General features: G+C 39.3%; 1 protein-coding gene across 12 annotated transcripts in view; it reads left to right on the forward strand.

The window, feature by feature from the left end:
* The window catches only part of HDAC9 (histone deacetylase 9), a 471,044-nt gene that overhangs the window by 343,314 nt on the left and 101,064 nt on the right, over positions 1-26,666 (forward strand). For all 12 annotated transcript variants that reach the window (XR_008462230.1, XM_054161160.1, XM_054161166.1 and 9 more), the window contains 2 exons: positions 3,587-3,636; positions 17,059-17,166. Coding sequence is in view for 11 of the 12 variants with exons in the window: in XM_054161160.1 (XP_054017135.1) it covers positions 3,587-3,636; positions 17,059-17,166 (158 nt within the window). In the remaining variant the exon portion in view is untranslated. The remainder of the gene's footprint in view (positions 1-3,586; positions 3,637-17,058; positions 17,167-26,666) is intronic.

The following is a 26,666-nucleotide window of genomic DNA, read 5'->3' on the forward strand; positions in this document are numbered from 1 at the left end:
CACCCCTAGCATATATTCTGAGTGTATCTTTGGAGTAATCACAGTATCACAGTATAACTAAGGTTGGAAGAGACCCCAAGGATCATCAAGTCCAACCTGTCCCAACAGACCTCATGACTAGACCATGGCACCAAGTGCCATGTCCAATCTCCCCTTGAACACCTCTGGGGACGACGACTCCACCACCTCCCTGGGCAGCCCATTCCAATGACGAACGACTCTCTCAGTGAAGAACTTTTTCCTCACTTCGAGTCTAAACCTCCCCTAATGCCCTTTTCTCTCTGTTTCTATGGCGGTTTTTTGCTGCATCTCACACGATGATGAAACACCCTTCCCACTTGCTTTTGCATGTGCCTGTTTTTTTGGTTTTATAGGGTTTTTTTGTGGGTTTTTTTTGTTGTTGTTGTAAGCTTTAATCATTCAGGCTTCCAGACTCCTGTATAAAAGAACTTAATTGTGTCTTATGTTTTCCAAAATGCAGTGTGACTGTTCCACCTTTTGCTGTCCCCAGTTCAGTGAGGCTGCACGTAACCAATCCTAACATTAGAATTAACAATTTGGTACAGTTTAGAAATTTTAAATGGTGTATGCAGCAAAGGAGAACAATCTAAAGGAAATAATTCTTATTAAAGATGTCACCAATAACAACATAGTTTCCATTGCTATTTCAAGGAAAGTGCCTTTTTTTTTTTTTTCCTTACAGAAATTGTTCCATCAAATTTTGGCTTTGCATCCTGAAGAAAAGGAAGACCTAACCTTTCCCTTTCCTTACTCTTCTACCCACTCATAGAGGCAGAAGCTCTGTTTGGTCTCCTCTTGTCCTCCAGAAAAGCATTAAACCAAGTTTCCAATGATTAAAAGTCTGTAGAAGTGAGAAATACGTTGTCAACCCATCTCGGACAGTGAGGCAGTGTTTCAAGTACAGCTAAAAGATGCATTCACAAAGCACTTGAGCAATTGTTATTTCAGGTTAGTGGAAAAATGACCACTTAGCAGAAATAGCTTTGTTCTTGAAGGACAACACAGGAAAAAATCAGGTTCCTCAAACTGTGGCTTTTCACACCATAATTTTAAGGTGTTTTTTTTAAAGAGAGGTTTTGTCCATCACTTTTCCAGCTCACCAGACTCTCAGTTCCCAGCTGCCAACTTCCTAAGCAGCTTTCTTGACTTAGGTGCCCTGACCTTAGTCAGTGATGGATGCCTCAGCACCTAATTTGACCAATCAGCTTCTACTGCTTTTGTGGGTTGAAATGTTAGAATACAAATCTTGGATAATTTTTCTAGCTCTGTCAGTAAATTGTCTGGTTTTTATCAAGTGATTTTCTGGAGACTGCAAACTGTCCTGATGCAAAGCCAAAAAAAGAGAATTTAAAATGTGTCTTCCATCTTACTGGAAGCATCTCAGCATCTTTAAAAATACTATTCTGGAGGTATCCTGGGGCATCACTGATAAATGACTGCTATTTAGCAAGTTCTGCTGGGACATCAATTCCAAATACAAAGTGAAATTCTCGCTTTGATTAATTTTCAGGGCTTGCTTTTTGCTACTGATTTTCATTTCTGGCAAAAGTTTTGTGAGACTAGCTAAGTAATGGCTTCACTCTTTCTTAGTAGAACCTTTCCACACTGTTCTCCTAATTAAATTTTAATCTCTTTCTTGTTCTGCAAAGGCCATTATCTGCCTTTTTTTGACTATCACACAATAAGGAGGATCCTAGCAAGCTTCTTGATACACTGAAAAGGCTTCATGCTTTTTTCTCCCTGTTTTAGTACTGCCTGTTGACTGATCTGAGTGTCCTTCCTCACCATCTGCTTTTCCATTTTTACTCTGTGTTTGTTGTTTTTATTAGTGCTTACCATACACAATGTGCCCGGCTGCAGGGAGATAGATGAGAATTCATCTGTTCTCTCTTGTGTCCCAGCTTTGCAAAGGAGTTTAAGAATACAGGTCTAGTCATTCAATATTCTAGAAATGCCTTATTTTATCTCAGATTACAGTTTATGTTTCCATTATTGTTGCCTGGCACTTTAGAAGCACTTAAATTTTTTTCGCTATCTGCTCAAGACTTTTTTGATCTTCCTCACAGCAAAAAAGTGAAAACCAGCTGTCATCATTGGTCCCTGAATCTGCTTAGCAAGAGATCTGGAAAGTCCTCCTGTACCTCTACTCCGATGATCTCCTTTAGCCAACATTTCCTTGCATATCTGGGGCCAATAGGACTCACAGTATGAGAATACTCTGCATAGCTGCTGCACCTGCATTTCCCCTGGTAGCTCCACAGGAGGTTTTGTTTGGCTTCTCTCACCCACTGTGCAAACTGATCAAAGGCCTCTAGTCAGTTAGAAATGCATCTTGGATTTTACTCAAAGTGTAAAGCACTTTCTTCATCTCAGGCATTGCAATCTGGCCTCTTGTACTTCAAAGATGATGGCTTATAATTGTCATAAGCAGAAAGCATTTCACTGGCACCTGCTAAACATGAGAAAATGCAGTGTTCACCCCTTCCCTAACAATGGCTGGCTCCTCTCGGTAACTGGAATGATTCACTATCTAACGTTTCCTCCAGATGGCAAAGTTACAAAGCCAGTTCTGTGATACGACAGGAGAAAAGCTTATGTTCTCCTCTACAGCTGCCTTAGGATCAGATTACATACTGGGATAGGAACTGCATCAAATCCTGAGATCCTTACCTGGTTTTTATGCTGTCCTTATCAAGACAAACAGTGAGATTAGTGGTACAAAAAAAGGGAAAAAAAAAGAATGAATAAAAATTGAACACAAATATTAAGACCAACCCTATCACATTATCTAATCTGTAGAGCAGAGCAAGCTAGAAATAGATTCTAAAGCCTGTTAAGTTTGGTTGTTGGTTGTTTTTTTTCCAATTTAGTAGAATGTATTTACTGAGTGGATTGAAACAAGTAGTATTTCACTTTATATTTTTTAAATATTAATATAGTCATTGGTGGCATGTAAATAAGACAGCTCTTTTTTTTTTGCAGAGATAGGAGGACTAAGGCTGTGATTTTCAAAGGAGAATTTTTTTGGTCTTTTTAGAGGTGAAGTGAAGGAATTAGTTATCATGTAACCTTAATGAGGTTCTCTGTTGTCATTGAAAGAACATAGGCACTTCTCAACTCTGATTCATCCCATCAGACATTTAGGCTGGGTAGAGGTGCCTATCTCACTCCACTGGCTGCAGAAGAAGCTGAGATGACTAGCTTAGACAAGCTGCTTATCATCTAGAGGTACTGGGACCATTAGTCACCCTAGTTCAGACTGAGTTTCTGTGGAGATTTGACCATTATACTCCTTTGAAAATACTGCTTACCAATCCTAAGATTTATCACTATTGCAAAAGAATACCTTAAACATCCCATGGCTGACTTGCTAAGTACTATTAATACTTCTTTTTATTTTTTTAATTCTAATATAAGGCATTTTCAATATGTGGTACTGAAATCTGAATTACATCTAAAAGAGTGATCACTGTTCCAATATTGAAATGTCATTTTGATAAATGATGCTTATTGTTTCTTTTTGTTTGTTTGTTTGTTGGTGTTTTTGTTGTTGTTTAATATATAGGAAACGTGTCTCAAAAACTCTTTTCCTTGTTGCCTTGTGGGGGACTTGGGGTAAGTAGATGTTTGGTTTTTTCTTTCCACAAGAGGGACAGTATGCAACATGTGTATTCATTCATGGACTCTTTAGCACTATTGCATTATCAGTTCAAAGTCTTCAGAAGCCAATAAAAAAAATGTAGATATGAAACGTGAGCCATTATCATACTGTGTTTTCAAAGACACAGAAGACAGTATATTACAATAAGCATATGGAACTGCTAGATAGAAACATATTTTGTGACCATGTGCACATTTCTTAGCTGCCCCACTATGGTTTTTTCACATGAGCTCTGTTATTTGAGGAAAGTAATACGAGTGCAATTGTTAGAGCAGAATCATTGTGCGCTGTTGAAAAGTAAACGCAGCTTCACATTGCTCAGAGAGGATAAAAAAATTACTAAAGCTAACTTTTTGCATGAGAAGTGCTCACTAGCTGCTAGTTATTAACTTGGGTGCTGTTAAACTAATGCATTATTTGAGCCTTTTTATGTCCTGTTGTGAAATTGATTCATTCTGAAAAACAGCCTTTTGAGTACTGGGACACAGTAGATGGAAATGTACAGAGAGGAAGATATTGATACATTGTGATATTAATCTGGATTAATAAAAAACATGTAGAATGAAGAATTTCTACTGATGCTGGTACCATGCTCCTATTAAATTCTAGTGAAGATAATACAGGGGAGAAATAATATTTCACATACATGGCATTCTCACACAGAATTATTCTACCTTTTTGGTCCATCTGGGTCCATTATTTACTGATGTCAACAACATCAAACAGAAATGGTGATACTCCTAGATATTGGTGGGCTATCTGATTTATGCATATCTCTTAGTTCTTACATTATATCATATATTTTAGTTCCCTTTCTCTGTTTCTGAGTATGTAGGAAACAAGCCACAATCTCTAAAGGTCTCCTTCCAATGAACCCTTCAAGTTTTACCCTTCACAAAGGATAAATTCCATACCATTCTAGTCTTGTTTATAGTGTTGTTTTGTTCTATTATTACAAGATACCTGACCAAAGAAATGCTCATTTTGTAACTCATGAAAACTCATGAGGATTTTTGAGCTATGAGTTAAGGAACAGAGAATCAGGAAGTGGGAATCATTTCAGCTCCTCTGCTGTGGACTTGGGTTGCTGAGAATTCTGCCTAGAATTTGGAACTCGGTGACTAGCAACTTGTTAATTTGGGGTCATTTCTGTATGTGTTCAGCGAACATTACACCCTGGAGGTGTTCAACAGGGGACTGGATGTGGCACTTGGTGCCATGGTTTAGTAGGCATGAGGTCTTGGGTGACAGGTTGGACTTGATGATCTTTGAGGTCTTTTCCAACCTTATTGATTCTATGATTCTAATGTCCACGTGTGTGTCTGTGCACTACTGTGTGCAGAGATGCACACACATACCTGTATGCAAATATTTCTGTATTAAAAAATAAATACATCATTTTTCACACTGAGAATTGAAAAAGAGATTGGTAAAGTCAAGAAAAAATGCTCAGGCTTCTAAAGCAAGTCAGAAATGCTCAGTATAACTTATTTTTTTTAAAAAGCATTTATCCTTTTCTTGGGTTTTTTTGAGTCCATTTGGTTTCTTTCTTATTTAAAATAGTGGAAATTGGATTAAAGAGCATGTTCTAGAAATGGATCTTTTATTTATTTTTTTCTACTTGGTTTGCCTTTCTACATATTATTGTCAGGCTTGATCTGGGGCTCTTTTAAAGGAATGGGTTATGACCTTTTGTGAGGTAAATAATCAGATTAGGAGCGCTCTCTCAGTGATATTTAACTGTCTATTGGTTAAGATGAGCTCTGGGAAAGGGATCTGCTTCCAACTGCGTGGAAAGCAACTCTTAAGTTTACTTTCAAAAATGGTGGTGGAATGGAGCACTGCTATTTAGTAGCTCTCAACTTTATTGAGGGTTATAAAGCATAAATGTAAAGCAGTAAGAGTACTTCATGCAAAGATTTTAGGGAAGAATGGAATAAGTAATTAATTTTTGTTCTCATTTATTTCTTTGCTTGTTTGCTAAAGAATGCAACGAGAAGGTATTAAAGTCATTCTTGCAGGAGACTTTATGGCTGCCTCTTGAATGATGATTTTCAGAGCTCTTTGATCCTATTGTTTTCTAACCATATGGGGACCTTGCTGGCTGTTATTATGCAGCTCTTCTATTATTAAATAGATTAGTGGTTAGACTATTCACACAGCGGATGGGAAACCTACACTCATTTCTCTCCACTGACAGGCTGGATTTAATATCAGAGACCTCATCTCTTAGCAGATGTTGTTACCAGTGAGGAGATCATAGGTTGTTTCTGGTTGGGGATGCTCACACCATGCACTGAAGCTGTGCCACTGTCGGAAAGAGCACTGGACCAGTAATACAGAGTATAAGTAGGATAAAGCCCATGTATCTAAGGCTATGATTTACCTATCATACATTTATAAACAATGTGAAGCCCTTGGTCTGAATGCCTGCTCCACAAACAGTGTATACATTTAATGTGAAAGAACACTGAACAAAATGGAAACTGTTCTTAGAGCAAAGACTGGAACCTGTGACTTCATGGGCACTGAAGACATCATCAGCTGATGGGCAATAAAGATTGTATTGGCATGAGTTTAGGATGGCTTGTGTTCTTCACAAACAAAGGCCCAACTAAGCTCTGCAACCCCTAATGCTAGTATATTACTGAGTTTGTTGTTATCCCTATTCTTGTAACACCAATAAACTACAGTCAAGATCAGGGATCCCATTCTTTGAACATTAGTTTTAGTTACACTAAAGAAAGGGGTTTTCCAGCAATTTTGAAATGAAACCAAGAGACAATGTCTATAACTAATATTTTGTGATCCTGTTCCATTATGGCTCTAAATAATTTGTACCAGTGCAAAATGTATGTATAGCTACCCTTTACTGACTGTGTAAACACTTTTCATCCATATTAATTGTCCTTCAAGAAGTGATAGGAACTGACTATGTCAGGGCATTGGCAAATTTGGCTTGGTGTATATATTAGGCTTTCTGAAGAACTCAAACAATATGCTTTATAAGAAACTATATGAGTAACAATTACATCTCTTATCAAAAAGAACAAATCTGTTTCATACTGAGAGCCAAACTGAATAGATAACACAGAAAAAGGAAAAGAAGTTGTCTAAATCTAACCTCCTAAATTTGCCCATAGCAAGTTTTCTTTCAATGATGATTAATCTTACATCAGAGGACTATCTAGGGTCAGCAGCATAACATCTGCTGAGGTATGGGAGCTCCCTCTTGCAATAGTGCTTTGTATTCTTTTTAAAAGCTAATGGTCTTCCAGAACCAACTGTTGTTCAAGAATTCTAATATTGAGAGGGTGAAATTCCTTATGTCGGAGAGAGACTAGCAGGTCTACAGCCAGCAGTTTTAATAACAAGAGATGGTTTCTTGCAACTGGTCAGAGGTTTGGAATGTGAAAAGGTTTCCAGGAGGTGTGGGCAGATTGCAGGTGAAGTGGCCAAACGGGAAGAATAATCAGAAATTAAGTTTTGGTTCTGGTGATTATCAGGCCATTCTGTCATTTTTTCATCTGTAAACAGATGATCTGATCTGTAATGATAATTATCTAGAATTGAGCATTTGATCAATGTATCCATCTATTGCTATTCCTTCTCTTCTGCTGTGCTGTGCGAATGACAGCAAGAGAAGCAGAAATCTCCTTTTAATAGGCCTAAGCTTCATCTCGTTGCCTCAGTCTGTCACTAAAAATAGTGATTGTTTTCCTGCCTGTTTGACCTGCTGCTGTGTGAAGAAATCTTGAAGTCATTTCTCAGCCACATTTTTTTTGTATAGTTGATAGGCAAAAAAACCCCACAAAAGCAAAGAAGAGCAGGCTTTTATGATAATGTCATCATCGGCTCCCAGCTTCAAACGCTTCTGTGGCTTTTGAATTGTCATTTATAACTTGGAACTGAACCAGCCCATAATTCCCTTGATGCATTTAGAGAAATTGATAACAGACTACTTCTTTTATGGCTCAGAGGAGGCAACTCCAATCACATCACTATTGGCAGTCAATATTATTTTCTGACATGGTTGTAAAAGTATAAAGGGGCTTATGGCATTTGTTTAGATGAGGAATGGGCTCTCAAGCTGTGCTGGGGTTTATGGGTCCAGATTACTGAGAAGCAAAGGGAATATGATGTTTGCAAACAGGATATGATTTTATTTAAGTTTGGGTTTCATACGTTGTTCCCTGGGGATTTTCCTGCAGACAGAAGAGAATTTCCCTTTTATCATATGAAATTGGGCAGTTATCCAATCCCCCCTGCTCTGCCCCCACCCTCAAAAGACACTGCTCCAAACCTGCAATGTGTAAAGTCAGATCTTTAAATTGCGCGAGGAGGAGCTGGGGGAGAACAACACCCTGCAAGAAATCAGACTTAGGCAGAATAAATGTTTAGTGACATGAACAGAGTGGCTCATGGGCCAAATGTTGAGCCAATTATGGAAAGTCCACTGAATTTCCTCTAATTTTGCAGTTATTGCAGTAAAACAGATATGAGATTTTCTGCTGGGATAAGCTGGTCCTCCTTCTTAACTCTTAGCCTTGCTTCATTAACTGAAGTATAGCTTAGATCTTTCATGTCAGAAAATAATTTGGCCTGTAACTATCACGAGAAGAAATGCAGTTATAAAAACTCTGCATTCTTACAGAACTGTCATCCCAAATCACTCAAGGATACTCAGTCACTTAGTGTAGTTCCAGATAAACCTATCTAGGCTATCCACAGGATGGGGAAATGAGGGCAAAATGTACTCCCAGCTCCGATGGTGAATGCTCTTTTTCAGGTGGTACTCTCCATCAGTTCTGGCAATTCATGAGCGTCAGCTGCTTCAGTGGACTACATTTTGTAGGAAAGGGCCAAATGACATTACACTTTAGTCAAGTCCTCTTATGCAGAGGGAATTACAGGCTTTCTAGCTGACAAACTCACAGATCCCTTGAGCAGGCAAACTAAGGAAGAAATAGAGAATTGAGATAAACTCTACCTATTTAATTACTTTCAGTTCAGAAAAAAAACGTTCTCTGAAGTCTCATTTGTCCAGCTCCATGTACCTAATCTCAGACAAATTTCTGAAACAGCCAATGCAGAACCCTGACTACTCTTTATAACCATTAGAGAGTTATGTACATCAGTAGAGTAGAAGTCAGTACATCTTAGAAGAACTGACATGAGGTGCTGATTTCCTTCATAAACAAAGACTTGAAGCAAGTCAGTCCCTAATTTTAGGGGACAAAATATACTTACTTTTCCTTTACTGAGGTACAAAGATGTCATCTCTGGATCTGGAAAGTGCAATGGTGTCTCATTTCTGGGCAGAGAGGAGAAGCCACATTGAGCATTATCAATATCACAGCCACACACAAAAAAAGGGGAAATAATCTCTTTGCATTAAAGGGAAGATATTTTGTTCCATTAGTCTCCTTCAAAGGCATTCAGGTGGCCTTATGCCATCCAACAAAGAGCCTGATGTTTAGAACAGGGTGAGGTGAAACTGTTCAATTAGGAGACAGTTTCTTGGCACGATTGTAGGCACAACAGAGTATTTTAGAATAGTCCCAGACTCCTTTTATTTGCATCAGGCAAGGACAGAAAGCTCAGGAGTGGTCAGTTTGGTCCTTCAGATAAATTGTTTTCCCTTTTTTTCCTTACTAGTAGACCAGATTAAAACTGAGGGGATGGGGAGGGGGGAGAAGGAATGATGCAGCACACAGAACACAGAAAACTATCGAGAAGTTAATGGACTACTATGAAGTCAAAATTTTTAATGTATTACCTCATTTTGTGCATTTCCTAAAACCTATTGGTTTGCCAAAGGCCAGCATTATACAAAGAAGCCTTTTTTTATGCCAGAATATGAAACCTTTTGTATACAAAATATATATTACATGTAAATAGTGGAATAGTACCATATACAATTTACTGATACTATTCATTCTCCTGAGACTTCACCATATACACACATATGGATTTGATGGGAATTGTGAAACCAAAGCAGAATTCACATTTCCACTTTAAAAACACATTGCTGTTTACTGATAGAATTTAGCCCCCAAGATGGACAGAAAAGCCTTCTAAACAGGAAATGTTCATGTGTTTCTCGTCTGAATAAACACCATGTTCGAGTACAGCTCCACGATGGCTTCTGGCATAAAGATCATCTACCTCCAAGAAGAAAGGCAAAATTCTATGTATTGCTTAAATGTGTGCAGCAACAACTGAGGAAACTTTAAAAGAGGCTTGACTTCCACACAGAAAAAACTGCATTTCCTGTAATTGTGTGCATTGCAACCAACTACAGATGGTTCTATCTGTTTGGCTGTGAACTCCTGAAAACTGCAAGATCAAGCACAAGAAAGCAGTTGCACAAGCATTTTCACACAGTAACCCATTAAATACTAAAGCAAATGTCAGCTTAAATTAATAGAGTACTCAGGGCTAGGTCTGAAAGTGCAGTAACATTTTTTACAAGCATCTGGTGATATATGCCACGTATCTGAGACTTGAATGTGGGCCTAAGTGTTTTATTTATGAGCTTTTTCTAAAAACAAGTTCTAATCCACTTCTAATCCATGCCATCCTCCCTCCATTCCCCCTACCAGTGATCTACACATCACTCTTTCACTAAGGTTTTGAGATCCTTTAAGATGTCTAATGTATGCTTTATGAGACCCAGAGATTCTGAATGCTTATCATAAAAGTTAGTTTAAGAGAGCAGCTGACTCAAACTATTTCTTCTGTAGATATTCATCACAGGATTCAGCCTGATTTTTCTCTCATTCTCATTTTGAATACAAAGCTATTTATATTTTTAATACAGACCTCATACACTTTCACAAGCTTTAAGGTGAATTCCAGTTGTACAGGACTGCTGCATTTTTACCAGTAGCTGACTACCAGCAGCAGTAACTCTGCTAGGAATTCAGTCACTAATGTTTACTTAGAATTTTTGAGTATTTTCTGAGTATTTGCTTTGATTTATGGAAGTTTTGCAATTTACATCACTACTGCTAGGTAAAAATTCCATGATGATAAATATCCTACTTACAGTGGGTATATGTACCATCACCAGTCCTTGGTTTTGCCCAGGAAAGAGATTTTTGAGGTCAGAATTAACAGTTTTAATGATTATTTTCAGAAGTTGATTTCCATTAATATTACTGATGATAAATTATCTTACTGTAATTATTATATAGGGAAGCCAGCACAAGCCCAAGTGAATTCCATGGTTTTTGTTCAAGCAGGGATTTGTGATGATCCTTTGAACTACTCATCCCACTGGAGCCAAAAGGTTGCATCCTCTTTGTATTTACAAATGCAAAGATGTCTTTGTGAACTGCACTGGTGGGCAAGAAAGCATGAATAGCTGGTATTCTGGGTACCCTCTGCGGCAGGAATTTTAGATTAGAGCAGCTGGAAATGCCTTAGACAGAACACATCTCTGATACATCTGCAAAATGGCAGTGGGAAAAAAAAGGAAGATCACTGTCCATATTTTTCCTAAAGTAGCCCACTTTTACATACTTCCTGTACATGGGATTTATGGAAGAGCTGTCAGCCATGCAAACTTTTTCTCCTTTGTTCCTTAACAAGAGACATGGCTGACAGGCCATTTATTAGAGCTTGTTCCTTGGAGATGATGTGCACACCTTTGCTTCTTTAGTCATGGTGAGATGAAACAGCAACTGAGAAGCATTTTGAGGACCTTTTGCTTCTTAGTGAAAATCGTGGAGGTGATGAATGATCACCAGGACATCTGTAGGAATGGGAGGTGAGAGCTATGAGCGTGGCACCTGGGAAGCTGCACTGTTCGTGGTCAGGAGCAACGCATTGAAAACTCATGTGCTAGTGTTTGCTGGCACCAGCTGTCTCCAAGGATGAGAGACTCCTTGCTGGAAGCGACAGCAAAATGCCACACACAATTTTTAGAGGTTGCAACACTTCAGGAAGATATTCACTCTCTATTTTCATGCCAAGGATCTGAAAAAAACCCAATGAAGGAAACATGTTTTCTCTGGCATAAGAGGAAGTGTGTGAATCTCTGAGCACTTTTAAAGCTGAAGCGCAGGACTTCATTTTGCAATACACAAATTTTACTAAACTGCAGAATCACTGAGGTTTGTACTTTCCTATATTATTTCATACAGATTTCCTAATCAATTTGTTCACTGCAGACAGCTACGTGATTGCTAGCTGACAAGGTTTCATTTCGTTCTCAGTTTTATAACCACTTATGCCAAAGGACAGCTAATTTCTTTCTTTAAATGTGGTAGTTTTTCCAGAGTTGAAATTTATCCATCTGAAATGAATATTGGATCAACTTCCATCCAAGAGCAGCTGAGCTCAACTTCTGCTCTTTACAGAAAGGGTAAAGAATCCTTTTAAACTACTCTAAAGAACTGCTACATTTTAGCGTGTTGTTCAGGATACTGGACGCACAGAATACAATCACTGATATCAAAGGATCATCAGAGGTCAACATTTCCATGAACAAGTAGATGACAGATTGCATTTTTGAACTATTCTTAGAGAATTCTAAGAAGAGTATCTCTGGTAGGGAGATGTGGTAACTCTAAGAGGACTGGTTTTGATTTTTCTGATGGCAAGAGCTGTACAGGGAATACAGAGCAGAATGAGTCAGTATACTTTTAATTCCTTTTAGGAGTGAAATCACAATGCCACTGTGGAAGATGGAATTATGTTAAATTGTAAATTGTGTGTGTGTGTGAGAGACAGAGAGAGAAAGAGAGAGAAGGCAGGCTCTAGGATGGTTTGCCAGAATCCATTTCAAAGCAATAGCTTGGGGTCTATTATATTGCCACATAGTTATCAGTTATTACTGTAAACTTCAGAGTTTACAATGATTATTTAAGAAAGACAAATAACTCACGAAGATGAATACTTCATTCAGGGTGTCAAAAATGGAAGGGCATGTCAGAATGTGAGCAGTACCTGTGGTCAGCAGAATTTTGATCCAGTCATAATCAGGCAGATCCCAGGAGGCTTCTGGAGGAAGGAGGACTGAAAGAGAGGGTGAAGAGTGAAGAGGTTCTCTGCCAGGGGAAGGGACAGGTAAAACAAAATATAGTTACAGATAACTTCCAAAAATGCTTTAGAATTATTATGCCTCTCTAAGGTAGGTTTATAATATAAATAGCAGGGAAAATAACATTTACAGTTTCAGCAGCTGCAGTGATTTCAGAAAGGCTTTTAGGTAGACAATCTCTCTCTCAGATATATTTCCATATCCTTCCTCTCCATCTTCACATACAAGTGCCACAATCATAGCACAGTATAAGGAGTGAGTAATTTTCAACCTCTATAGTTTTCCTTTATATGAAATATTCCAGCCCTGAGGGGTTATGGTACAATCTTTTTATCTGCTAACCATCTCTGCTGTAAAGAATTCTTGTTTCTTAGCTTGTTTTCAGTATGTGTAAAGTCTTCATTCTGAAAGTCAAGTTATCACATAGATTTTTCTTGCAGGAAGCATTCATATCAAGTTCTTTTTGTAGTGCAAAGCAGGGAATTTCTGCACACAAGACTTGAAACATTAGTTGCATTCAATCAGGACAAGTTACCTACATTTCTTTTCACTTAAGTCATCCACTTCCTCTTTTATGCCTCCACATCCACTTCAGGGACAGGTAGCTTAATTTCTATCATCTGTAGCTTTACAGAGTATTAGCTTTGCTACACATGCCAATGATTGAGCTATACTAAATGTGCTTGAAAAAGCCTACAACCTACAGTGCTCATTCAGGAAACTTGGACTGAAGTAAATCCATATGTGTGTTAGAAAGTCAGTGTTCAGATAGGGCTTGTGTTTTTTGACTCCTGGTGCTATCATGCACAATCCTTCTTTGAAGAGCTCCAGCAGTGATAGGATTTTTTGATAATGAACTGTGTGGTACACTCATAGGTGAACCCTGACATTTGGATGCTTCCAAATAATGTTCTTTTTCATTTGGTTAGGCATTCAGAAGATTTTCCTATCCTATCTCTTTTGTTTTTAAAGGACTTGTAAATGAAAAGAACATATATAATTTAAAAAAAAAAAAGGACTAAGATTCTGTGTTAGAATTAAGCTACAAATCCTGTGTTTTGTGTAAATGTTCTTTAACATTTTCCAAAAACTGAAACAAAATAGGGTTTTTACTGAATTCTTTGGCTGCTTCACAGCACTTGCAGAACAAAAACAACCCCTTATAAAATTCCAGCTGACTTCTTCGTAGTCTGTGATTTAGAAAACATCACATTTGTCACAAATTCATGCATACTCAGCATCTAGATAGACTGTCAGATACATGTGATGTACACATGAACTAGAACCAGAAACCACAGTATCTAATCCTAACCCTTTTACTTTACTTACTTTACAATCATTTCATCTCACAGGAATAAAGAAAAGCATATCTAGTAGGATTTACATAGCTGCATTTCATATACAGTTTGACAACTGGGCCAGCTAGTAGTTGCAGTTTTAATGGGTTTGCCACTTATATCACTGTATTTCAACAGCAATTTACAAAGTAAACATTGAGTAACACTTAAAGAAAAGCTCTGTTTAAACACCTGAAATATTTAAAGCAACACACAGAACTAACAGAGGTATAAAAGAGTGAGATAGTGTTTTCCAGTTGTTGCAGCTAAAGCGCTGTCTGTGTGATGAAAGTCATTCTAGGCTGTTCTTCAAGAGATGTTCTCAGAAATTCAGTCTTAATTTTGCATGAATATGAAACAGAAACTGACATCCAAGTGTCTAATACTGTGCCTTCTCAGAGCTGCTATAAATATGTTTGCTATATTTTGGTATTATAATGATGCACTAAGGTACTGCAGTTTCACTTGGCTAGTCCTGCCTTTGAGAGTTTACCATTCGTTACACGTACCACGCCCAAGAGACCAGCTAAAATACCCTGCAGTTCCTGTGTACAATTAGGTGGTCATTTTTGAAAACTCCTCAGGAAACGCTGATTTGTTTCCTGATCGCCCATTTTCACTTCCAGTCCAGGTAAAACTAGGTAGCAGCAATTTAAGTGATCCGAGGGAAATTTTTCTGTGGAAGATATTTCGTCGTATTGCCCCCGCTCAGTCTCCTCACACTCAGCTGAAAGCAGAACATGATAAATGCTTTATCCTGGCCAATACTCAGAGTTCAGTGGTTGGAGAGGCTGCCGTCTCGTGTGTCAGGGCAGACAACTGTCTTGAAGGGTGGGTACTCTCAAGCTGTGGTTACAATTTTAACTTAATCGGCCTTCCTGGAAATGAATCATAGTCCCTTTGAGGATGCAGGCTCCTGCTTGTGCCCTAGTGTACGGAGCAGCTGTCATTGAATCATTTTCACCAGCCACTCCTTCATGTTAACCTTAATTTGCTAGCCATAAAAATGGTAAGAAAGTACTCCCTCCCAGCCCTCTTGTTGATATTTCTTTATTTAAAGTACTGCACAGTATTTTTCAAACTTTATTATGGTTTGATTAAAATGATTTAACTGATGACCTCCACTTAGTTATCTCCTTATTAGTTTAAAAAAATGAAAACTGATTCACATTCACTGTAAAGCAATAGTGAGGCAACCTGAAGGCCTGCCTAATGTTAAATACTAGGTTTCTTTTCTTATTTCTTGTAATTTTCCTAGTTACCTATTGATTTGTGTGTATCCTTGGGACAGCTACTTAATTTCTCCAAATCTCAAGCTACTAATCCGCAAAATAAACGTGATAAATCATCCTGTGTGAAGCTGATGATGCTTAGTTGTGTTTGCACAACATCTTGAGTGTCTCAGATGAAAACAGGGTGCTATTACTGTTACTCTAAATTTTGCAAGCAAAATCCAGTCTACTGTGAATATGAACTATTTGAACGATTTTCATTAGTCCTGCAGCATGCACACAAAACTGACTGAAACAACAGGAAACTCCAGTCTAGTCCTCTGATAAATAAGATTACTTTAGTAGCTTGGAATATAATATTATTGTAACAGTAATGGTGCAGATATTTGACAGGTGTAGAGAGATCAAGCTTCTTTCTGTTTCAAATGACTAATCAGAACCTCCAGAATCGAGTAGCAGTTGCATCCATTTTCAATTACTTGATTTCTTTCTTTCCTCCTTTTTTTTTTCCCCTCTTTTCTTTTTTTCTTTTTTTCTTTTTTTTAAAGAGAAATTAGGAACAGAAGCTTCTGATCCAAACTGAAAACATGTCTCAGTGCGCTTGGAATTTATCCAAATAGCATCTGACACAGTATTTGGTCTATCCCTAAACGTTTTTCTTTTAATGATAAACTTATATGATATAATTAAATGCACTTCCCGTAGAGTGCTGAGGAAGTCTGGCTGGCTCTTTGGGCAACTTTTTCAGACTATTCACACCACCATGTCTGCTTGGCATTGTATCATATAGGGGACACACAATAATTCACCTGTTTGTTTGGTATGTTTCTGCAAATAGTTACTAAAGTTGCTAAAGTGCAATTTTGGCAGACTGATTGAAGCTGTAGGGCAGTACTGCTCAGTTGGCTTTATAATGTTCTCTTTATAGCAGTTTACTTTTACAATGTTTTGTCATCTTAATAATGTTATCTTTATAATATTTTACAATATTTTATCCTATTTTTTATAATAGTTGTGTAATGTTTTACACCACACTTGCTCATTTAGAAGGCACAAAAGGCAATTTTCTCTGAATAACCACACTAATCTGTTACAAAGTGGACCTAAAGCCTTTCAGCTAAAGCTTTGTATTTCATCAAAACTGGAGATAGTGCAAGTGTTTATACTTTATTTAATTTTATTTCTGTCTATGGCAATAGTGACTAATGAAAGTAATCCAAATAACTAAATTGCTTTGATTTCAATCCCATGAAAACAATCCTGTCTTGGTAGGAAAAGTGAACGCTCTCCGCTCTTTTCATTCTTTTAAAAGGGGTAATGACCTGAGCCATCCTCGAGTTTTGGTGTCACGGATTGCCCGTGCCGGCTGCTGGGGGCAGCGGTGGCCATGTCCACTCGGTCCCAGCCCTGGCAGGTCCCTGTTCTCCCACCAGCGTGAGGACCGGGTGCGGGGCGGCTGGCCAGCAGGCCCAGCCCGGCCGATGTTACACTGTTTGTAATGAGAAATCTAAACAGGGAATGGCAGCGAGGCATGACAGGAATGTGTTTCCATTGGAGAAGCCCGTGCAGAGAAAAAGCATAAGCAAAGCCATGTCCAGAAGGCCTTTCAGCTGGCCAGGACGGAAGACTGATGTTATTGTACACGGGCTGTCAGGCTGCCAGCCCTCCCTCACGGGTTTGTTTTCTCTCATGCTCTCCCTCTCCCTTTCCCTCTCCCTCTCTCCTCTGCCTTCCTCCCGGGGCCGGCTGTTTGCTCAGGTGGACAGTGACACCGTTTGGAACGAGCTGCACTCGGCCGGGGCGGCACGCATGGCGGTGGGCTGTGTCATCGAGCTGGCGGCCCGCGTGGCCTCCCGGGAGCTGAAGGTGAGGTCCGGGCCGCGCCGTGGGTGGGAGAGCCGGGAGGGTGGAGGGGCAGGGGGGGCCGAAGGGAGGCGGTGCTTAGCTCTTCTGCACCGGCGAGGGTGGCAGGGGGAGGCATGAGAGGATGGCTATGAAGGTGTGGCATGCCGGGTGGCTCTTCCAGGCTCCGCTCGCTTCAGTCTTGCCATCTATAACGCTGGAGCATTGGTGGGTGCTTACCGGGCAGCCCAGAGTGAAGTTTCTCATCGCTTGCACATCTCCAGCAAGTGGCTGTAGCACTGCCTTTGGGAGTGACTTTTTTTAATTTTAATTTTTTTTTTATTTTAATATGGTTGTTTAGTGTCCCATGTAACCTAAGGATGCCACCCAGAGAGAGGGGAGGCAAACAGCAGGAGTCTGCAAGCCACAGGGAAGAGGGAGGCGACTTGGTGAGGAGAGAGGTGACCCAGGAGGTGCCTTTCCACCAGGCTGCCTGCTCCAGGTTCTTCTCCCGGGCCCCCTTTCCTATCTCGGTGCTTTGCAATCTGCAAGGCGTGATGTTCAAAACTCAAATTATCCCCAGTCTAAACAATTTATAAAAGCTCCAGACCTGACGGACTTTGACATTTTATTTGGTGTTTTAACAGCCCTATTTAAAGGTACACCATATGCAGCCAGAGCGCAGGCTTGCCCCAATAAACATTGTTGGAGCTAACATATCTCCTTAACGAAACTGTCCACCTTCCACTCCAAATCCTAATGGATTTAGTCCTGTTTCCAAAATAAGATTGAAATAAATCCTTTTAGTATTAGCATTGTACAATGATTTTTAAAATCATTGAGATTTTTCTTCCTTCTTTGTATATCTATCTTAGTTCAGTCAAAATATGTTTGCTAGGTGCATGTATTTATGTGTATACAAACACAGATATAGAATGTATAGGTGACAGTGTGCTCAGGTGCCATGCAGTACTATAGCTCTGACCCAATCCAGTGCCATTATTCAGCTTGCATATTCAGACACGGAAGTCATTAGCCAGGTACTACACAATATGTAGACATTTTGACATTTCACATCAAGGACCAGGCACATCAGGCCAGCAGGAGCAGGGAAGTCATTGTGCCCCTGCACTCAGTGCTGGTAAGGCCACACCTTGAGTACTGTGTCCAGTTCTGGGCTCCTCAATTTAAGGACATTGAGACTCTTGAATGTGTCCAGAGAAGGACAACGAGGCTGGTGAGAGGCCTCAAGCACAAGCCTTATGAGGAGAGGCTAAGGGTGCTGGGATTGTTTAGCCTGCAGAAGAGAAGGCTCAGGGGAGACCTTACTGCTCTCTACAACTACCTGAAGGGAGGTTGTAGACATGTGGGGGTTGGTCTCTTCTCCCAGGCAACCATCACTGGAACAAGAGGACACAATCTCAAGCTGTGCCAGGGGAAGTTTAGACTTGAGGTGAGGAGAAAGTTCTTCACAGAAAGAGTTGTTGGCCATTAGAATGTGCTGCCCAGGGAGGTGTTGGAGTCACCGTCCCTGGAGGTGTTCAAAAAGGGATTGGATGTGGCACTTGAAGTCATGGTTTAGTAGTCATGAGGTGCTGGGTGACAGGTTGGACTTGGTGATCTCTGAGGTCTTTTCCAACCTTATTGATTCTATGATTCTATGATCATATAGGATGCTGCTCTGCATCCTTTATGATGAATACTTCGTCCCCATTAAGCCTTTTTTGGGAACAGTAGGATTCAATACACAACTCATGGTCTTATTCCAACCCAACAAGACTAACAGAAACAAAGCAGGACTTTTTAGCTAGTTTTTACCATTGGCAAATATAAGACATAAGGGAAATGACAAAAATCAAGTTTTGATAATAATGATGGGGTATGTGCTGTGTGCAGTTGACCAAGATCTGCTGCAGCATCTTTATCACTTACTTCTGTATGTTTGTGGTATCTTACCACATTGTGAATGCTCTTGTTTACCTGTGTGTGATGGACAGATGAAAAGAATCAATCATCAGAAACTGTGAGACATTGGTTGCTAACAGCATTGCAATAGTTCGTAAACAAATATTTAAAATTTAGTGTTAGTTTCATCCTAAATAAAATCTTTGTCTACAGTTCAGAGAACTGAAGTGGCCTCCTGAAATTGCAGTTGAGGCATTGGAAAGGTGATTGTTCAGTAGACATGACAAGTAGTTGGTTTATAGCAAATCCTCAAGAAAACAGGAATGGAAAGGATTTCACGTAAAAGAAAATGAGGAACACTCACAGCGTTCCTAGGAATATCTAACCTGCTCATATACTTCCAGCATGAAGCCAAGGGACAGAGATGCTACCGTACCAACTGTATGAACTAACTATCTGCATGTGATATTTGTAATTTAAGATTATGGAAAGGTTATTGAGGCCTGACTGACAGAAGGAAAGCATGCTAGCAGACGTTTTTGAAATGCACTCATTCTGACATTAGCTATTTTGGCAGAGTCCTCTGATGTTTGCTTTGTCTCTTCATCCACACAAACCTGGGGTTTGCTGGCAAACTGCTCCAAATACCCACACATGGTAAATGATATTAGGGAGATTTTCACAGTGTATTCTTGGGTTTTCTATGTGATATTTAGGATGATGTTTTATGTAGCTGTACAGTTTTAGCTCCATGCATTTGTATGCTGCAGTCTACTGTTACAACTTTACATATTGCTTCTCCATCTTGCTGTCGCTTTTCCTGTAGAAACATACATGTTGCATTGATCATAGTTCTAGTATAGGGGAAATGCCAATTTTGTGGTGTACTTGTGAAGGTCTGAGAGGAAGCGAAGCTGACCGCTTCCATGTTCCTTCGTTGTGCAAATATGCATGTGAAGCAAGCGTCTGGGGCCTGTACTGTGAGCACTGAGTGGGAGGATTAAACTCTGATGAGAGTCTGGAATGATCTGCTGTAACTTCAGAATCTTTGGATAACAAAAAGTGCCTTCCAAGAATCGTGTGTAAGCTGTAACATCTCTGCAACATGTAAATAGCAAGATGAGAACAGTAGAGAAACATGCTGTAGTGTTTCCCTGGAAGTTTCCCACTGTGGATTGCTATCAGATGGTGTACTATCATTTTGGTGTCATCTTAAGAGAAAAAAAAAAGTAAATTATGAGACAAGACATAGTGATTTGTTCTGAAATCCCAGAGTTCTCTGAGAAGAGCTGCACGTCCTGAAGTTCACAGTGGCAGATTTACAATGCACAGCGAGAACTTCCCACAGGGCAATGCTCCGGATCGCAGCAGAAGCAGCAGTGGATTATCTGCCCGCTGCACTGGAGAATCACAGATGCTGCCTTCTGAAACAGCCATGGCAATGTTAGGATAACCATAGAGTAAAACTATCTAGCATAAACAAAATCTGAGATGAGAAGCCTGAGACGAGAAACTGATGTTACTTGTTTAACAACTGCTTTTCTGATATGAGAATTATCAAATTTATCAGTGTGGGTGGGTATGAGAAGCCAAAAAATATTTCTTACACCCTTATGAATCAATATATATACTTTTAAAAAGTCCAATGTGTTGTCTGGTTGTTTTTTTTTTTTTTTTTTTTTTTTTTTTTTGTTTTGTTTTTAAATTTAATTGAATATAATAGTTTGCTTTTCAGATCTATATCAATTAATTTTAAGAATGAATTCTTTACAATACTGAAGATGAATGGTTTCATGCCTAGCCAGAGTGTTAAAACTAACAAGCATAACTGCTCTGTATGGACTGGTATCTGACATTTGAAGTGCATTTCAGGAAGGACAGGACATTTCAATTGCTGTGGATATTCCCTGGTCTCTACTGGTATTACTTGCTATTGCATAGAGTGACAGTAATAGGTTAGAGCTATAGATAAATGCTGCTGTGAATAGGGTTGAGACTACAACAAACAAACAAAACCAAACACCAAACCAAACCAAGCAAAAAACCCCAACAACGATGGAAGGCTGCAGAACAATTGAGAGATTTTCAGCAGAACTGGGCATGAGTTAATCTTGTACACAAGGCAAAAGTTTCTTTAATTCTGAATTTCCTGAGACTATCAGTCCCATTTCACAGAAGTCATGCCTGAGAATAGCAACATTCTTTTCATCTGGACATTTGGACAGTGTTCAGAAACTGACTAGGAGTTGGGAATTCTCTTCAGTGTAGTTCAAATCCCTTGTGAAACATCAGATTTCTTTGATCTTCTTAGCTAGGGGAAAGCATCAATATGACAGTGCTGAGGATGTAAAACTATAGGGTTTACTGAAGTTCTGCTGCTGCTGTAATAGTGAATTACCATGTTGTGGGCTTTTTAAAATCAGGACAAATTGTCCCTTCATCCAAGGAGGCTCAATATGGATGCTTATATTTGATTCCATCAAATAATCGACATTAAGGATATTTGGGGTTCCTTTAATAATATAATGAGCACTCATTGAGAGCCATTTGAGGTGGTATTTCACACAGAGTATCATAAATGTGATGTTATACCAAGTCAAGATTTTCTTTTTTTTCATGAATTTATTTACATGTGTGTGGTGAATGTCACCCTGGCAATGTTATGAGAGGAGATGAACCTAAATACTGCAAAAAGGTCATCTTTTTTAAAGCTTTTTGTAGTTTAAGAACCCTCCTGATGCAAGATAAGGTATTTATGGTATCTGGATTCAGTGCCACTGCCCTCCTGGCTACCTTTGTCTTTTTTTTTGTACCTACCTTTGCTCTTTTCTCATTTCCTCAACTGATTTATATATATATGGCTTTTAAGAATCTGCTGGATGGCCATAGATCTTTAGAAAAGTGAAGTATGTGGTACTGGGTGAATGTTATTCCACTACAGTCATGAGTTATATCCAATACATAATTTTAACAGATAAGAGAAGACTTATGATATATTCCTTGGGGCTTGGGGTAGAAATACAGGTATCACCCTGCACTGGATTTCTTACATGTAGTATAGCTCATGATCTTAAAGTCTTTGTCTGTAGCTCTACTTAGTGACCACACTTTCAGACAGATCCCCCTAAAAGGTTTGGAAGTGTCTCCTAAGGATTGCCTTCCACCCTTGCATTGCCACAGGGAAATTATATTGACTCTCATGCTCAACTCTGTTCACCTCTGCCCCTGCCAGCGTGCTGCTTCACTCACAGATAGGCACAAAGAGACTCTCACCTTGCCTGCATCCAGTTGTCCTGTGTAGCAGATGCTTCCCTTCTGCTGCTGAGCTAAATGAGAACAGAGGTTGTCCAAACCCAACATGAGAAAAATTTCAGAGGAAGATAAGGAGGGTTTCTGCAACTGTGATGTCTCTTGAGTTTTGGATTTAATTTGTAACTCTTGGAGCTCTCAGAGACTCTTACCTTCAGGATTAATCTTGCCAGATTATTGTTTTACTGGAAGATTTAAAAATGCTGACATTTCCATTTTCTTAACTGAATTGTTAGTGCTGATGCCACCACCTTTTTTGTTGCCATATATTTGGTGTTTATTAAATGATGAATACTGCTTTTAAGAAGTTGAAATTCAGACAGTTAATGATGATAGAATGGTAATTTTTCAGTAATTTGTTGAATAATGTCCTTTAAAGTATTATTTGTTCTTGTGATGTTTGTTTTAATTTGTGATGTTTTGTGAAGATTAAATGTGTCTTCACTTCTTTCCTGAATAACAAGTTGCATATTTCTCTGCCTGTCCCTTAATATGTTATAATGGTCTGTCAGGAGGGAAAAAGAAGTGTCAGTGGAAAATGTAATTTAAAAACAGTATACCTAAGAACCTATTTTTTTCAATGGGAGATGACCTTCCATTATCATGGGCAACTCAGTGTTGGAGCAGACCATGGAACTGCTGAATATCCAAAGGAATACTTTTGAAATCTTACTTCATTTTCTTCAGCCTTAGATGACCCCATTCAGTACTATTAAAAGCTGACATGATTTCAAGTACCATACCCATAATAAGGATTACTGTGTAGTTGACTTTGCATATCCTGTAAGTATGTCAGTGTTGGCAATGGCAGCACTCTTTTCTGTAACACAAACATGTAAGTGCCTGTCCAGGTTTAAGTGGGGTGGAATCCCCGCGGTGGCCATGGCATGTGGGCCATGTGCAGTTTGGAGTCAGTGAAGAGCTTAAGCTGGGAGGGGCAAAAGCCAGGGCAACTGATCCGAGCTGGCTCACAGGTGTGTATCCCATACATGTCACACATTATAAAGAGGAAACTTGCTGAGGATGAGGACTCATCTTGCTTTTCTTGGACCCTGGAGGAGTTTGCTCATTCTTCTTCTCCTGAGGACTGTTCTTATGCTTATTGTGACCATTGCACACTCAATGGGCTGAGTATAACTTTGTATATTTTATATTTGCATAAATATTAGTTTTGTTGTTTCATTAAATCCATGTTCAATTCAAACTGTGGGTCTCTCCTTTTACTGATTCCCCTTCTTAATCACAGAGTCATCATCAAGTGACCAAACCACTTCTATAGTTTAGTCCTGCATATGGGATAAATGTAGGCAGTGCCATTTATTTTTAATTTGAAAATTAAGCTTAATAAAGTGGTAAGACCTGGGAGGATTTGCATGGCTATTCTTCATTTAAAATAAACAAAGTTTGAATTCATTAAGAAGCAGTTTTGCAAAAGGAGACTGAAGAAAAGGACACAAGTTAAAAGGTGGTCTCAGCCTGCTTTGAACATCCACTTCAGCTGGATGAAACACAACCCCTTTTTCTGCCTTGTATGTATGTGTGTGCGCATGCACAAGTGTAATGTTGCCCTGTTGGTAGTTAAGGGTCATTTAACAGAATGAAAGAAATTGAAATTAGTTTCCTCCAGACCTGAGACATTCCTGGAATGGTTCTTTCTGTTGCGTCAGGTTGAATCAATACCAAAATAAACCTTGTGCATTTGGGCACTGGTACTCTAGTGTCTTTGTATAATCTATGGATAACTTAAATTGACCTTGAAACTCTCATTCCAAATGACCATACTGTTCTCAATGCCCTAGTTGCACAGGGCTACGGAGGAATTATCGCATGGTAAATCGTGCTAATATGGTAAATAAGCAGAATTAGCTTAATCAACCCCCCTCCCCACCCCAAGCTCTTGGTTTTCCTAAGTATTGGTATTCCTAAGTATTCTGTACAGAAATGACTCAGCCATTATTCACAGCTCCACTTTTCTTAGAAGAAAAACTAAAATGAAGTATCTTTCTGAAGACATAATAAGAAGAGCCCTGCTCCCCCCAAATCTCCTTAGTCCCACAGTAGCCTCCCTCCAGTAAAGCTTCGGGCTTGGCAAATTTCCATGCCTGCCAGAATGACACAAAACTCCACACAGCTCCTCCCAGATGTCTCTTTTCCTGGGAAGTGCTCTGTGCTCAGGTGTCTCCTGGACAGCACTCCCACAGGTTCTGCCCTACCCTTGTTTCTACCTCCCTGTCTTCACCCAACGTCCTACAACACTCTTTCTGCCTTAGAAAAATTTCTGAGTGATGTGTGGTAGCCACAAAAGGAGGCATTTGTTCCATGCCCAGGCACAGCATTTTAAACAGTGAACAGAGTGAAAAAAATAACAAAAAAATGAATGCTTACTTTACTAAAGATATGAATGATAAAAGGCATCAGAGTTACGAATAGAGTCTCGTAGATAGTGTTTTATAATCTTCCTTTTAGAAAGTTACAAATTCATAGGGAACCATTTCTTAGATATTTCATCCCAGCAATTATGGTTATATTTATAGCTGAATGACTGTTATTATTTCATATAGTGGTACAACTTTAATTATATGTGTGGTCCATAGCTTATCTCCATGACCAGCTTTCTTTCCCAATATAGTTAAAACTAGTAGTGGCTAAACAGGCCATCATGGTTAAGGGATTTTATCAACACATATAAATATCTATCAGGTGGAGGTCAAGAGGATATAAATGGGCTCTTTTCAGTGGCACCCAGTGGCAGGACAAGGAGCAATGGGTACAAACTAGAACACAGGAGATTTCACTTAAGGAAAATGTTCTTTACTTTGAGGGTGATGAAGCACTGCAACAGGCTGCCTAGAGAGGTTGTGGAGTCTCTGTCTCTGGAGACTTTCAAAACCTGCCTGGATTCACTTCTGTACAATCTGGTCTAGGTGAAGCTGCTTTAGCAGGGGTCTGGACTAGAAGATCTCTGGAAGTCCCTTCCAACCCCTACCATTCTGTATGTAAATTAGCCTTCAATCACCAACATTTCATGTGTATTTCCTGGTGCAGTCCTCTGAGACCTTCAGAAAAGCAGACAGGGAACTCTCTTTCCATCGCAGAGTTAAACATTTAGTGTCAGTTTCTGTGTTCTTGGCCTCTTCTAGTTTCCTCTGCAAGACAAAATGGTATTCCCTTAAGACAAAATGGTATTCCCTTAAGTCCATTACTGTGTTCTTGGTGAATCTATGTGCTGCTAATACTACTCTGTTAAATCATGGGTTCTTGTTAACTGCACTTGTAGACCCCCAGAGCCAGATACTGGCTTCTGCTCTGGCAGTAAAATTGTCCTAAACAGGTGCCTGAAAGTTGCCTCGGTCTTACACCTTTCACTCTTATTCTTGCCCTTCCTGCTGGACAGCATGGCTAGGGACCATGTTACAGCATAATTGACACTGCTAGGAACATAGTTATTGTTGTAGGGGGGGTTGTTGTAGGCAGCTGAGACTTAAAGCAACACTGATGTTTGTTTTTGTAGGAGTTAGCTAAGCCAGAGATATCAGGATTAAAGAAGGCACCAAGGCCACTTCAAAGGCTACACCCTCTCCAATACACTATATGGAGCACCTTTTAAATGTAAAAAAGTAGGGGTTTGTATAGTTATATAAGATATATAAAAGATAAGGGTATATAAAACAGAAAATATATATAAAATACACATTAAAGATATATAAAACATAAGGGATATCAATTCTGACAGGAGGATTGGATACATTTCAATAGAACAAGAATTTGCTACAAAGAAATAAAGTATTAGCTTCAGTGATTTGCTTCTCATTCTGAAGCCTGTGCGCACTGAAGCAAAATTAAAACCTTTCCATTAAAAACAAGTGAATGTCCAAGAACACCACATGTAAGCACTGCTAACTTCAAGAGGTAAGGGCTAGATAGGTTAAGAGATTTAGACACGTAGATAGCAGAAACTTCAACACCTGACTTTTGAAGGATGTTGCGCTTCAAGTGTGGAATCCAGACCCTGAGTTAGGTACCTGGTCTCCGTATGAAATACATAGAGGCTCCTGAGAAAGTTGTCCTTAACAATGTGTGCAGCTGCAATTAGTGCATGGAACAAAGTTCTGCCAAGAAATTTGCTCATCATTAGGGATTTCACCCATTTTCCTGAAAGCCTTTTTTCAAATATTATGACCTTCTGAATAGAATCACAGACTCACAGAACAGCTGAGGTTGGAAGTGACCTCAGGATAATATTGAGTCCACACCTCCTGCATGAGCAGGGTGACCTAGAGCTAGTTGCTGAGGACTATGTCCAGATGACT

This window comes from Dryobates pubescens, chromosome 4 (assembly GCF_014839835.1).
Source record: "Dryobates pubescens isolate bDryPub1 chromosome 4, bDryPub1.pri, whole genome shotgun sequence".
In the NCBI taxonomy this organism is placed as follows: Eukaryota; Metazoa; Chordata; class Aves; order Piciformes; family Picidae; genus Dryobates; species Dryobates pubescens.